The following is a 15,524-nucleotide window of genomic DNA, read 5'->3' on the forward strand; positions in this document are numbered from 1 at the left end:
GCTATGTCACAACATGGTCCTCTCTCTGGGTGAAGATGTCTCTCTTCATCACAAGACCACTGGAACTGGCCTGAATCATCTCATTTTTGAGAAGTGACACATCCATCACAACTGATCAACATATAATCTTGCTTTTGCAAAGTACAATGCTCTCCTAGTTCTGCTCACTTCACTTAGTATCAGTTCATGTAAGTGCCTCTCTGAAATCATCCTGCTGATCATTTCATATAGAACAATAATATTCTATAGCATTTATATACCATAACTTATTCAGCCATTCTCCAACTGATGGGTATCCACTCAGTTTCCAGTTTCTTGCCACTATAAAAAGGGCTGCCACAAACATTTTTGCACATGTAGGTCTCTTTATCTCCTTTAAGATTTCTTTGGGGTATAAGCCCAGTAGAAACACTGCTGGATCAAAGGATATGCACAGTTTGATAGCCCTTTGGGCATAGTCCAAATTGCTCTCTAGAATGGGTGTCCACTGACAATATATTAGGGTGCCAGTTTTCCCACATCCCCTCCTCCAACATTTATCATTTATAATACAGTTTCAATTATGAAAGAAACATGCTAAATGAAAAAATAAATCACCCCAAATTAGGTTTTCCACAGCAATCTATTATTTTCAAATGGGATCACAAAACATTTAAAAATTAAATGGATGGTGCCAAAACCAACAAAAGATTGAGAACTGATTAAATATTTTTCTAAACTTCTGTGATTTGTGTACTTATCCTTTAGGAATCTGTACGTTTTAAGTCAATTTAAATAAATTTTTTCTCTTTCTACTCATTCACTGAAGCTATTATAATATGCAATTTTAAAAAGAGCTCTTACCATTTGTAATTATAGCACTTGTTGCTGCAGGAACTTTAAACTAAAGGAGAGAAATGGCAAAAGTTTTTTTTTTTAATAACTTTAAATCATCTTACAATCTGTAATAATAATAACTGTTGCATACAAATAAAAATCCTGATGACAAACTAGAATTACAAAACTTAAGAGAGAAAATATTTTAATTTGTATAAACAAGAGCTTTTCACATTCTCCAAATGTTAATCTTATTGGATAGCTGACATTTGAAAGTATTAGTTTTAATTATCTGCTTACTTGTAAGAGTAACTAGTGTATACACATGTAAAAACAACTACAATGTAGACTGCTTTGGAAGTTATGTACTGCTTTGGAAATAAAAGTTTTATATAAAAGCAAATTTTGTTTATTATTTATTTGTCAGAGAATAATATAGTCTATAAATTATTTTCTATTATTGGATATTTTTCTTAATTACAACATAATTTATCTTAAAGTCTCAAATTTCAAACAATAAAAACTACATAAAAGGAAAAGTCAAAATACTTCTAGATCCAGTATATAATTAAAGTATTTTTAATTTTTTTTGCAAAACACCTTTTCAAAGTTTTAAGTGAAGTCACACTGAAATTTACTCAGATGAATTTTAGTAACCACTTCAGGTTTACAAAATTAGGATTATAAAAGAAACTCAGTAACCTTACTGAGTCTCATTTTTTAAAATCATATACATTTTAAGCAATGCCCATACAATTTTCTAAGTCAAACCTCTGTAGGAAGTTGATACTAATTTTTGGAAATATGTTCCATGATTATTAACAGAAAAGAATAATCTTCCTTCTAGATGAGGTGGTAACAGTCAAATTAAAAATAAGAAAAACACGATAAATACTTTTGAAGTTATAACTTTATCCCAAAAAACGGACATTTTTATGATATCTTCTCCTAATTCCTCTCCTCTACTTCCCAGAATTTAATTTTCCTTTCTCCTTCAAGTTTGACTTAATGATACTATAAACTCTTCTCTGGCTCCCCAAAGAAAACTTCTCTGAATTTCAGTACTTACAAAAATTTAAATTGCATAAGACTGGACATACTAGCCACAACATATATGTGGATGAAATTTCATATCACAAGGACCTTAAAATGATCAGCTACCTGTCTCACTGTCCCAGTTCTTGTCATAGCCCAAAGACACACTTTCTACAATAAATGAAATCAGTAGAAGCACACATGAGGATGAAACTCTCCAAATGACTCTGAAAGAACTTTCACAATTATGTTCCACCTATAGAACATGTAGGAGCAATCTGCCTTTTGTGTCAATTCCCATTGATAATAGTCTCTATAATACTAGGTGTCTATGGTATCTCCGAACTACTTCTTCCTGAATTATCACCTCTATTTTAATGAGCCCTACTCCCTCCGAGGTCCATTCCTATATAATTTGCCTATGTTGTAGCCCACCCCACGGACCCATTTGTTCAAAAAACCATTTATTATGCTAAAGATGCTGCATTCCTTACAATTTGCTCCACTGGAAACCAATTATCCCAAAATCTCCGACTTACACCTACAAGAGGAAAGGCTGTGCATGTGCTTTGCTCTCCACAGCTACTATGACATCATTTCTCTAACTACATTTTCTAGTGACCTTCATCCTTTCAAGTCATGCAATCTGTGTTTGCCTCCATTTTTTCAACTTTGTTGGTGTCACTTATTCAGGTCACTAATTGAAAACATTTCTTCCATTCCACTGAAGCCAGACATACTGACACTATTATACATACGATTTCACTATTTCATGGAATTAAGTGCATTCCCTCCAACATCTGGAAACTTGAAGTTCCAGCTGGACTACAAACTTCTATCCTCACAGCTCCCCCCCTCTCTCTCGCCCACCAATAATCTCACTCTCATTATATCTATTTTGGCACATATCATAAGCTCCAGTCATGATACATTCCATTCTCCAAAGACTTCTCTTTCATTCTAATGCCATTTACCTTCATGAGAAATCTTCAGTATTTGGTTCGATATGTTACAGTGTTTTGAATTTTCCAATGTTTAACACAGCTCTATTGTTTAATTTGCTGAGGAAATTAGTTTTATTGGCCTTTACTGGTATTGTTTTTCAATTAGTGAAAGAATTACACTTATATAATAATATCTTCTATCAGAGGTAGATGAGCTAGCTATAAGTCAATACTTATAAGCACTTTAAGGATTATACTTTTACAGCACTTTAAGAGTTTCAAAATATTATATCTATAATCTTTACAGCATCTTGGTGAGGAAGGTGCTATTATTATTCCTCTTTAACAGATGAGGAAACTGAGGCTGAGTTTAAGTGACTGTTCTAGGATTATATATTCATTGTTTCTGAAGTAGGATAAAATTCCAATCTTCTTGACTCTAAATCCATTAATCTATCTCCTATGCCACCTAGTTGTGATATCTTTAGGTCAAAAGACCTGATATGCTCAAAATGTAAATATTTAAAACATGGTAGTATTACATAATTACCTCAAAACTAAAGAAAATGCAAAGTCACATTAATAATGCAATTTAACTCAATAGGCATTTATTAAGCACCAAAAATATACAAGGAACTATAGTAGGTGCTGAAGATATAAACAGAAACTTAAAAGGTCTCCCTCTTCAAGGAATTAAATGGCAGTATAATTTATTCAAAAGAGAATTTGTCATTATGCAAATGTTTACTATATGGAAACATGTTAGCATTAGCTATTATCTTAAATAAACATTTAATAATTTAAAATAAATTATAGTTCTTAGGATTCTATTGTCAAAAAACACAGTAAGACTTTATTCTTTCATCAGGTAAGAAAACAAACTAATGGTTGAATCATATTTTAAAGTCGAAAAACATATTTAATAAATAAATAATTGAGCCAGACCACCTTACTAAAAGTAATTCATGAATATATTACCCGTACTTCTCTGTTTTTATACTAACAAGTTTTAATTCTTTGATTAGAATAATGGAATGTCACATTTGATTAGAATAATGGAATGTCCAAACACATGCATGAATTTTTAAAAAATAAAGTATTTAAATGACCTCTTTTCCAATTTCAAGGTAATTTTTCACTAATAATCACATTCTTTATTACAGAATTTTGGAGCTGAAAGGAATCTTAAATATGATATCTCACAAATGAGGAAACAGAGTTAAATAAGGTTAAATTAACTGTCCATAGATAAACTATTGGTTAAGGAAAGCAGGGGCCAGAATGGAGAGGTCCTAATTTCTAATCTAGCAGGTTACTATTTTATTACCTAATTTCTAAGAAGAAAGCAATAACCTGGACTTACTAATAATGTTATTTACTTACTTCTTCTGCAGCAAATTTTAAAACTGCCGTGAAAGGAGTATTTTCGGGAACACTGAGTCTGTAGAAAAAAAATGGCAACAGATCAGGAAAAAAAAAATGTAGAATTTATTTCAGCTGTTAATAGTGTATTCAAATGGAATTGTCAAGGAGTTCTGCTGAATGATGTCCACCAATACTCCAACCTGACCCCAACATTCATTCACTTTAAATAACTCAAAATCAACCTGCCTTATGAAAAAGTAAGTTAGGACAATGATCCTTGGCCACTAATGATTCTTACTTCTCTCTTGTTGCTACAAATAAGTCTACTCCAAAAACAGTATGGGGAAGATTTATCAATGATTGAGCTTACAGATATGCTCAATAAACCCCAAATGTTGGCAATTGAAGCCCATTCCCATAGCTATGCTGATGCATGTGGTGGGTCCTGGTGTTGGGATTTACCTGCTCTACCACACTAGAACTCAGGATCTCCCACTTATTTGCTGAGATGAAGCTTGCTGCTGACATTACCTGGATATTTTCTGTCCTTAACTCCATTTTGCTCTTGCCTGATATAGATTCTTCTTGGCAATCTTCCAAGTTTCTTGTGCTAAAAAATTGTTCACTCCATCTTTTTGCTGGTTCTGCTGTTCAAGATTTGTTCTGTGGCACTATTTTATGGTTGCTTGGAGCTGACTCTGAGTTACAGAAATTTATTGTTTACTCTCCCATTCTGACTTCCAGAAGTCTCCCGTTACCTATTTCAGTTTCTTATCTTAAGTAGGGTACTATGCATATAGAATACTGACAGGAAACCTTCCCTTTGTTCTTTTTCTCTCCTTACTTTTTTAAGGGCAGAGATAATTTTTTTCTTTTTTTACTGCATCCATAGCATCTAGCCCCTGCATATCTGAGGTGGTTAATAAGTATTTGATAACTACATACTTTTTTAAGAATTCTTTAAGTAGTTGGGAACTACTTAGGAAAAAATATCTACAGCAGGATGATTTAAGAAAGCCCTGGAGAGACTTACATGAACAGATGTTGAGTGAAATGAGCAGGACCAGGAGATCATTTTATACTTCAACAATACTATATGATGATCAATTCTGATGGACATGACCCTCTTCAACAATAAGATGAACCAAATCAGTTCCAATAGAGCAGTAATGAACTGAACCAGCTACACCCAGTGAAAGAACTCTGGGAGATGACTAAGAACCATTACATAGAATTCCCAATCCCTCTATTTTTGTTCGCCTGCATTTTTTATTTCCTTCACAGGCTAATTGTACACTATTTCAAAGTCCGATTCTTTTTGTATAGCAAAATAACTGTTTGAACATGTATACATATACTGTATTCAACTTATAATTTAACATATTTAACATGTATTGGTCAACCTGTCATGTAGGGGAAGGGGTGGGAGGAAGGAGGGGAAAAATTGGAACAAGAGGTTTTGCAAATGTCAATGCTGAAAAATTACCTATGCATATATTTTGTAAATAAAAAGCTATATTAAAAAAAGTAAAATAAAATAAGAAAAATATCTATATCTACAAATAGCTTTACTTACTGAATTAAGCATCAAGTATCTTTTAACTAGGATTCTATATGAATTAGATTAATATTACTGTTAAAAAGAGAGATTATGGGGCAGCTAGATAGTATAGTGGAGAGCGTTAACCCTGAAATCAGGAAGACTTGAGTTCAAATCTGATTTCAGGCACTTAACACTTCCTGGCTCTGATCCTGGGCAAGTCACTTAACCCCAACTGCATCAGGAAAAAAAAAAAAAAAAAAAAAAAGAGCAAGAAAGAGAGAGAGAGCAAAGCTATCTCTAGATTCTCTTCTGCAAAGCAACATGGAACTCAGGTGCCAGAAATTTTCTTCAAAAGAATAATTGAGAGATAGACTCCTACATTCTAAGCTATGGCCAGAATGCTAAAATACATGATTGCTTGATTAGTTCAATGCCTTCCCTCTCCCCACCCCCCCACCCCCGGGGGAAGGGGGAGGGAAGGGCATTCAACAATTTGAAAATTAATACCAGTGTCAGGAACATCTCATCCCATCCCATCCCTTTGGCACAACACTGGACATGAGGCCCTATGGACCTCAAGATAATATCAAGGACACATAAGATAAATAGTTTGAGAGAGTGCTCCTTCCAGCCCAGGAGCAGAGCACAAATTTAATAGAAAAGAAAAAAGGTAAAAAAGAATGAGTAAAAACATCCCCCAAAAGGAACCTGACCACAGAAAGTTATTAGAGTGACAGAGAAGATCAAGACACAGATTCAAAAGGCGACAACAATGTCAAAACACCTACAGGGAAAATCCTAAAGTAAAAAAGGAATTGGTCTTAAGATTTTATTTTTTTATGGAGATTTTATGGAAGAAATTTTATGGGGAAAGAAATGAGAATGATGCATGAGAATAATGAAAAATAAATCAACAGCCTGAAAAAGAAAACAGCTGCTGAAAAAATATAACTGGACAAATGGAAAAGGAGATGCAAAAATCCACTGAAGAAAATAACTCCTTAAAAAATGCAACTAGGCAAATGGAAAAGGAGTACAAAAGCTAAACTGTGGAGTGCTAGCAACAAGCAGATTTTCTAAAAGGCTATGCGGGGGTTAATATACTCTCTGTGCAGCTGTGGATTGTTTGCAGCAGGCTCACCACTCTTCCATACCCAAGGCTGAGGATAGGACATGTTGAACTATTAGATCAAAGAAATGCTGCTAGCACAAAGATGTAGTAAATCTGGAAGTCACCTGTGTGAACATATAGGTATCAGGAAAAAGTTTGATATAAATTTAAGATAAACTTGGTGATAAATGCATGTTTAACAAGAGGAAGGCATCACAAACTAATAATTTATGACTGTTGCGCTAAACAGATTGTTATTGCTAGTTACTGTTTAATGATAATGTCTAGCTAGAATGTAACAATGGAAAGGGCACTAAGTAAATTAAAAATATCTGGTGTTATGGCCTAAAGAGCATATAAACCTTGGTCTCAGATCAATAAATGAACTTCATTGCCAAAGTATCTGCTTGTCCCGAGTCATACTTTATCCTCGGTGAGGCTCTTGAGCTAGTCTCAGCTAACTGAAAAACAGCTCCTTAAAAGTTAGAATCCAGTAAATGGAAGCTAATGATTATGTGATACAACAAGAATCAATCAAGTAAATTAAAAAAGAATGAAAAAAAAAATAGAAGAAAATACAAACTATCTCACTGGAAGAACAACTGACTTAGAAAATTGTTCCAGGAGAGACTATATCAAGAATTGCTGAAGTACCCGAAAACCATGATAATCTTTCAAAAAATTATCAAGGAAAACTCATCCAATATCCTAGAATCAGGGGGCAAAATAAGCAATGAGAGAACCCACTGATCACCTCAGGAAAGAGATCCCAAATAAAAACTCCAAGGAACATTATATCCAAATTACAGAGTTATGAGATCAAGGAAAAAAATACTTCAGGTGAACAGAAAGAAACAATTCAAAAGTTGGGAAGCCACAATCAGGATTACACAGGACTTAGCAGCTGTAACATTAAAGGCCTGGAGGTCAAGGAACATGATATTTTGGAAAGAAAAGGAGCTGGAACTATAATAAGGAGTCAACTAGCTAATAAAATTAAGCAAAATAAAAAAAAAAAAAGAAAAAGGTCATTCAGTGAAAACAGGAGGATTTCAGGGTTTCATAAAGAGAAAGCTAGAATTAACAAAAGAACAACAATAAAAAAAAATAATCTTAATATCAACATCCAAGAAAAATCTAAGAAAAGGGTAAAAGGGTAAAGAAAACATAGATTTAATGGAGATGAACTATTTATATCCTTACATGGGAAGATGATCTTATAATTTTTTAAAACTGTAGCACTAATAATTCAGCCAGAAGAAATATACATAGAAGGTATGGATATTAAGTGAATTTGAGGGAATAACATAAAAAACCAACTAACCAACTAACCAATCAACCAACTAACAAAAAAAAATTAAGGGAAAAGAAAGAGGAGTAAACTAGGTACAAAAGGAATGTAGGATGGGTAAATTAAGTCACATGAAGAGGTGCAAAACATCTGTTACAATAGAGGGGAAGATGGGAAGGTGGGCAAAGAGGGAATAACATACATAATCAGTTGAATATAGAAATCTATCTTACCCAATAGGGAAGTAGGAGGGGAAGACATTAAGGAGCAGGGAGGCTGACAGAAGGAAGAGCAGAAGGTGCTACACAGAAGCAAAGCACTTGTAAAGGTCAAGCAGTGTCTTTCTAAAACTATCAGCAAACATCATATGTAATAGGGAAAAGCTTAAAACCTTCCCAATAAGATCAGGGGCGAAATAAGGATGCCACTTATTATCACTATTATTCAATATAGTACTAGAAAAGTTAGCTTTAACAATAAAATAAGAAAAAGAAATATAAAGAATTAGAATAGGCAATAAAAAAATAAAACTATCACTTTGCAGATGATATAATGGTATACTTAAAGAATTAACTAAAAAAATACTTGAAATAATTAACAATTTGAGGAAAGTTGCAAGATATAAAATAAACCTACATAAATCACCAGCATATTTATATGCTACTAACAAAACCCAGCATCAAGAGATAGAAAGATAAATTCCATTTAAATTAACTCTAGACAATATAAAATATTTGGGAGTCTACCTGCCAAGAAAATAATTCCAAAACACTCTTCACACAAATAAAGTGAAATCTAAATAATTGGGAAAATATCAATTGCTCATGGGTAGGCTGAGCTTATTTTAGTATATTTTATTAGTAGTATTTATTATTAGTATTTTATTATATTATAAAAACGACAATTCTACTTAAATTAATTTACTTATTCAGTACCATACAAATCAAATTGCCAAAAAAAAAATTATTTTATAAAGCTAGGAAAAATAATAACAAAATTCACCTGAAAGACAAAGATCAAGAATATTAAGAGGAGTAATGAAAAAAAAAGTGCAAAAGAATGTAGGCTTAGCTGTACCAGATCTAATCATCAAAACTAATTAGTACTGCCTAAAGAATAGAGTAGTGAATCATTGAAATAAGTTAGATACACCAGACAATAGCATTACTTTAGTAATCTAGTGTTTGGTAAACCCAAACACTCCAGTTGGGATAAGAATTCACTGTTTGCCAAAAAATGCTGGGAAAACTGGAAAGTGGTATGGCAACAATTGGGCATTGACTAACATTTTCCACTGTATACTAAGATAAGGTCAAAGTGGGTATATGTTTTAGATATAAATTGTTAAGTGATCAAAGGATATAAACAGACAGTTGTCAAATAAAAGAATTAATGCCATCTATAATCACATGAAAAAATGTTCTAAATAATTTTTTGATTAGAGAAATACAAATTAAGACTTTGGCTTCAAAAAACAAAAATAATGGAAGTTGGAGAGGATATGGAGAAACTGGGACACATGCACTATTGGTGAAGTTGTGAACCGATCCAACCAATCTAGAGAACATTTTGGAATAATGCCCAAAGGGAAACGGAACTGTGCATACCCTTTGATCTAGCAATGCTACTACTGTGTCTATATGCTAAGAAATAATAAAAAAGGGAAAAAGACCTATATGTGCAAAAATTATTTATAACAACCCTTTTCTTGGTGGCAAACTATTGGAAAACAAAGGGATGCTCATCAGTTAGGGAATGCTTAAAAAGCTGTGGAATACTACTGTGCGATTTAAAAATGATGAACTGGCAGATTTCAGAAAAACCTAGAAAAACTTGCATTGATGCAAATTGAAATGAGCCAAACAAAAATACATTGTAGAAAGTATTAGAAACCTTGTGAGATGATCAATTATAATCTCAGCAACACAATGATCCAAGTCAAGTACAATGGCTTCATGAATAAAAATGCTATGCATATCCAAATAAAGAAATGTAGATAGAAGCATACTTTTTTCACTTACTTCATATTCTGTTTCATGTTTTTTTTTTTCCCCTTTGATCTGTTTCTGCTTTCAGAACTGTGACTAATATGCAAATATGTCCTATGACAGCACATGTATAGCATATCTAATTGCATACCATTTTAGGAAGAAAGGAGGGAAGGAAAATTGGGAGAAAAATTTGGAACTCAATCATGTAAAAATGAATGTTAAAAACGGTCTATTAGAAAAAGATTGGAATGTTTTCTCATATTGATAATGATCAGACTTGGACATTATAGCTTTATTGTATTCATTTTCAGCCTTGTTTTTATTCTTTCCATTTACAATATTGCAGTCACTGAATACAGAGTTTTCCTGGTTCTGCTTACTTCACCTTAGCATATGCCTTACCATGCTTCTTTGTATTCAGAGAATTTCTTATACCATGCACTATTCCATTCCATTCATATACCACAACATATTTAACCATGTCCTAGTGAATATACATCTATCTATTTTTTCTCTAGTTTTGCAAAAAGTAAAGTGGTAAATATGTTGGTGAAAATGAACATTTTTCTCTGTCACTGAGTTTCTTAGTGTATATGACTATCTATGGAGTCTCTGGGTGGAGAAATATTTTAGTCACATTTTTAGCATATTCCAAAAGTAATCTCCAAAATAGTCTCTAGAATGATAGGACCAGTTCACAGTTCTACCAACAGTCACTGATGGTTTTTAATCTATGTCACATGTCCAATTCCTATTGGAATTGGAAGACCTGTGTCTTAGGAAGATTATTTTGACAGCTAGGTGAAGAAGAGAATAGATAGGGCAGACTATTCAACAAGGAAATCAATTAGGAAGTTTACAAAATATGCAATATATTATACAATATATTATTATCATACAATAATCCAGGTCAAGGGTCAGCAGACTTTTTTGCAAAAGGCCAGATAGTAAATATTTTTGGTATTATAAACCAAGGGGCAAAATCAAGGATATGTTCATACTTAACCAGAGAGAAAACAAATTCCCACAATCTTTTCTTGATAAACAACAAAACCAACAACATTTGTAATTAAGTATAACTGGATGCAGAGCCAAGATGGTGGAGTAAAGACAGGAACTAGTCCAACCTCTCCTCCAAATTCCTTTAAATACTGACTCTAACCCAATTTCAGAGTGTCACAACACCCAAGTAGACGGAGTGGAAAATTTTCCAACTGACAACAATTTGGAGGGTCAGCAAAAAAGCTCTGTGACAACAGGTTGGGAGTCCAGCAGTCCTGGGGCAGGCCAGGGCATACCAGCACAGCCCCTGCCCCAGTCCTGACCTCCAAACCATCAGCAATATTGGTGGCTTCCAGATCTATCATCCCAGAGACACAAAGGAAGCCTTGGAAGGTCAGCAGAAAAGATCTGTAGAATCTGGGGGGTAGCCCAACAGACAATCCCAGAGTAGGCTGTGATAGCACAGTCCTGGCTCCATTCCTGCCAGGCCCCAGTGTCAATGAAGCTGACCTGGAATGAAGCAGTCCTGGAGGCTTCTGGACCCCTCCACCTGGGGTCAGGAGGGAAGATTTGGAAGATTAGTGGAGAAAGCCTGTGGCTACAGGGTGGGAGTTGAGAGTGCAGGCAGTGCAGCTCTAGCCACAGTCAGCAAAGCAGGATTCTATTGCTTTAGTATACTAGATCTTACAACTAGAGTAGAGCAGGGACACTTCTAACAGTGCTGGGGCAGAAAAGATGGCTTGTAGTCAGGTCCCTAGAAGGAGCTCTGAAAACAGTTGCAGAAAACCCCTGAAACTTGGGACACTGCACTCTCCACCTTGGAAATAAAACCCTACTTTAAGAAAGAGTTAAAAGCTAAGTAATAGGATAAGAAAATGAGTAGAAAAACAAAAAAAAAAATTGTTTGTGACCATAGAAAGTTATAACGGTGACAAGGAGGATCAAATGGTTGAGCATATTCAGAAGATGATAACAAAGTCAAAGATCCTACATTCAAAGCTTCTAAGAAAAAATAAGAATTGGGCTCAGGTCATGGAAGAGCTCAAAAGAGATTTTGAAAAACAAATAGAGGCAAAATTAGGGAAAGAACTGAGGTTGGAGCAAAAGGAAATATAAAGCTAGGGAGGAGAATACCTTAAAAACCAAAACTGGACAAATGAGAAAGAAGGAACAAAAGCTCACTGAAGAAAATAATTCCTTAAAAGTTAGAAATGACAGTAGCATCTATTTAAAACCATCAGTAAGCATCATATGTAATGGGGATAAACTGCAACCATCCCAATAAGATCAGGAATGAAACAAGGTTGTCCTCTATTACCATTACCATTCAATATTGTATTAGAAATGCTAGCTTAACAATAATTGATGAAAAAGAGATTAAAGGAATCAGAATTAGCACTCTTTGCAGATGATATGATGGTATACTTAGAGAACCCCAGAGATTCTAATAAAAAGCTATCAGAAATAATCCACACTTTTAACAAAGTTGCAGGATAAAAAATAAATCCACATAAATCCATCAGCATTTTTATACATCACTAACAAAATCCAATAGCAAGAGATACAAAAAGAAATTCCATTTAAAATAACTACCAATACTATAAAATATTTGAGAATCTATCTGTCAAAGGAAAATCAGGAACTACAGGAGCAAAACTACAAAACACTTTTCACACAAATAAAGTCAGATCTAAACAATTGGAAAAATATTACGTGCTCCTGGATAGGTTGAGCTAATATAATACAGATGACAATACTACCTAAACTAATCTATTTATTTAGTGCTATACCAATCAAACTGCCAAAAAACTACTTTAATGACCTAGAAAAAATAACAATAAAATGCATCTGGAAGAACAAAAGGTCAAGACTTTCAAGGGAACTAATGCCAAAAAAAAAAAAAAAATCAAATGAAGGTAGCCTAGCTGTACCAGATCTAAAACTATATTATTACGCAGCAGTCACCAAAACCATTTGTTACTGGCTAAGAAATAGATCAGTTGATCAATGGAATAGGTTAGATTCACAGGACAGAATACTGAATAACTATAACAAGCTAGTATTTGACAAACCCAAAGACCCCAGCTTTTGGGGTAAGAATTCACTGTTTGACAAAAACTGCTGAGAAAATTGGAAATTAGTATGGCAGAAACTAGGCATTGACTCACACTTAACACTGTACACCAATATAAGGTCAAAATGGTTTCATGATGTAGGCATAAAAAATGAGATTATAAATAAATTAAAAGAACACAGGATAGTTTACCTCTCAAACCCATGGAGGAGGAAAAAATTTGTGACCAAATTTGTTACTAGAGATCATTACTGATTACAAAATAAAAAATTTTGATTATAAATCAAGTTAAAAAGCTTTTGTACAAACAAAACTAATGCAGACAAGATTATTAGGGAAATAATAAAATGGGAAAACATTTTAGAAAGGTTCCGATAAAGGGCTCTTTTCCAAAATATATAGAGAATTGACTCAAATTTATAAGAAATCAAACTATTCTCCAATTGATAAATGGTCAAAGGATATGAACAGTTAAGTTTCAGATGAAGAAAATGAAACTATTTCTAGTCACATGAAAAGGTACTCCAAATCATTATTGATCAGAAAAAATGCAAACTAAGACAACTCTGAGATACTACTACACACCACACCTCTCAGAGTGACTAGGATGACAGGAAAAGATAATGCTAAATGCTGGAGAGGATGTGGGAAAACTGGGACATTGATACATTGTTGGTGAAATTGTGAATGCATCCAACCATTCTGGAGAGCAATTTGGAACTATTCTCAAAAACTTATCAAATTGTGCATACCCTTTTATCTAGTACTGTTACTACTGGGCTTATATCCCAAAGAGATCTTAAAGAAGGGAAAGGGACTCATATGTGCAGAAATGTTTGTGGCAGCCCTTTTTGTAGTGGCTAGAAACTGGATATTTAATGGATCCCCATCAATTGGAAAATGGGTGAAAAAATTTTGGTATATGAATATTATGGAATATTATTGTTCTGTAAGCATGACCAGCAGGATGATTTCAGAGAGGCTTGGAGAGACTTATATGAACTGATGATAAGCGAAATGAGCAGAAACAGGAGATCATTGTACACTCAACAACAATACTATGAGATGATCAATCCTGATGGACGTGGCTCTCTTCAAGAATGAGATGATCCAAATCAGTTCCAGTTGTTCAGTAATGAAGAGAACCAGCTACACTCAATTTAAGAACTATGGGAAATAAGTGTGACCCACAACACAGCATTTCCACTCCTTCTTTCTAAATCCAATTTTTCTTGTGCAGTAAGATAACTGCATAAATATGTATGTGTATATATATATATATATACACATACATATTTATGCATATATATGCATATATATGTATGCAATATGCAATATGCATACATATGCAGTATGCAATATATATATATATATATATATTGTAATTTAACATATACTTTAACATATTTAACATGTATTGGACTACCTGCCATCTAGGGAAGGGGCTGGGGGAAAGAGGGGGAAAAGCTGGAACAGAAGGTTTTGCAAGGGTCAATACTGAAAAATTACCCACACATATGTCCTGTAAATAAAAAGTTGTACTTGAATTGGTTTTTTTTTTCTGGATACTTGGAAGAATTCAAGTATGGTGCAGGCAAAATCAGAATAACACAAGATTCAGTAGCTTCTATGTTACAGAACTGGAGGGCTTGCATTCTCCATTGATAAATGATCAAAGGATATGAACAGACAATTCTCAGATGAAGAAATTGAAACTATTTCTAGCCATATGAAAAGATGATCCAAGTCATTATTAATCAGAGAAATGCAAATTAAGACAATTCTGAGATACTACTACACACCTGTCAGATTGGCTAGAATGACAGGGAAAGATAATGCGGAATGTTGGAGGGGATGTGGGAAAACAGGGACACTAATACATTGCTGGTGGAATTGTGAATACATCCAACCATTCTGGAGAGCAATTTGGAACTATGCTCAAAAAGTTATCAAACTGTGCATACCCTTTGATCCAGCAGTGTTTCTACTATGCTTATACCCCAAAGAGATCGTAAAGAAGGGAAAGGGACCTGTATGTGTACAAATGTTTGTGGCAGCCCTGTTTGTAGTGGCTAGAAGCTGGAAAATGAATGGATGCATCTAGCCATTCTGGAGAGCAATTTGGAACTATGCTCAAAAAGTTATCAAACTGTGTATACGCTTTGATCCAGCAGTGTCTCTACTGGGCTTACATCTCAAAGAGAGCTTAAAGAAGGGAAAGGGGCCTGTATGTGCAAGAATGTTTGGGGCAGCCCTCTTCGTAGTGGCCAGAAACTGGAAATTGAGTAGATACCCATCAATTGGAGAATGGCTGAATAAATTGTGGTATATGAATATTATGTAATATTATTG

The 15,524-nt window shown here is 34.0% G+C and overlaps 1 protein-coding gene across 1 annotated transcript in view; it reads right to left on the minus strand.

Annotated features, from left to right (window-relative positions):
* The window catches only part of UFM1 (ubiquitin fold modifier 1), a 28,338-nt gene that overhangs the window by 3,795 nt on the left and 9,019 nt on the right, over positions 1-15,524 (minus strand). Inside the window, exons 3-4 of the mRNA XM_003766877.4 lie at positions 4,179-4,236; positions 844-883 (exon numbers count right to left, since the gene is read on the minus strand). Coding sequence (XP_003766925.1) covers positions 844-883; positions 4,179-4,236 — 98 coding nt within the window. The remainder of the gene's footprint in view (positions 1-843; positions 884-4,178; positions 4,237-15,524) is intronic.

The sequence above is a fragment of the Sarcophilus harrisii genome, chromosome 3, assembly GCF_902635505.1.
Source record: "Sarcophilus harrisii chromosome 3, mSarHar1.11, whole genome shotgun sequence".
Taxonomy (NCBI): Eukaryota; Metazoa; Chordata; class Mammalia; order Dasyuromorphia; family Dasyuridae; genus Sarcophilus; species Sarcophilus harrisii.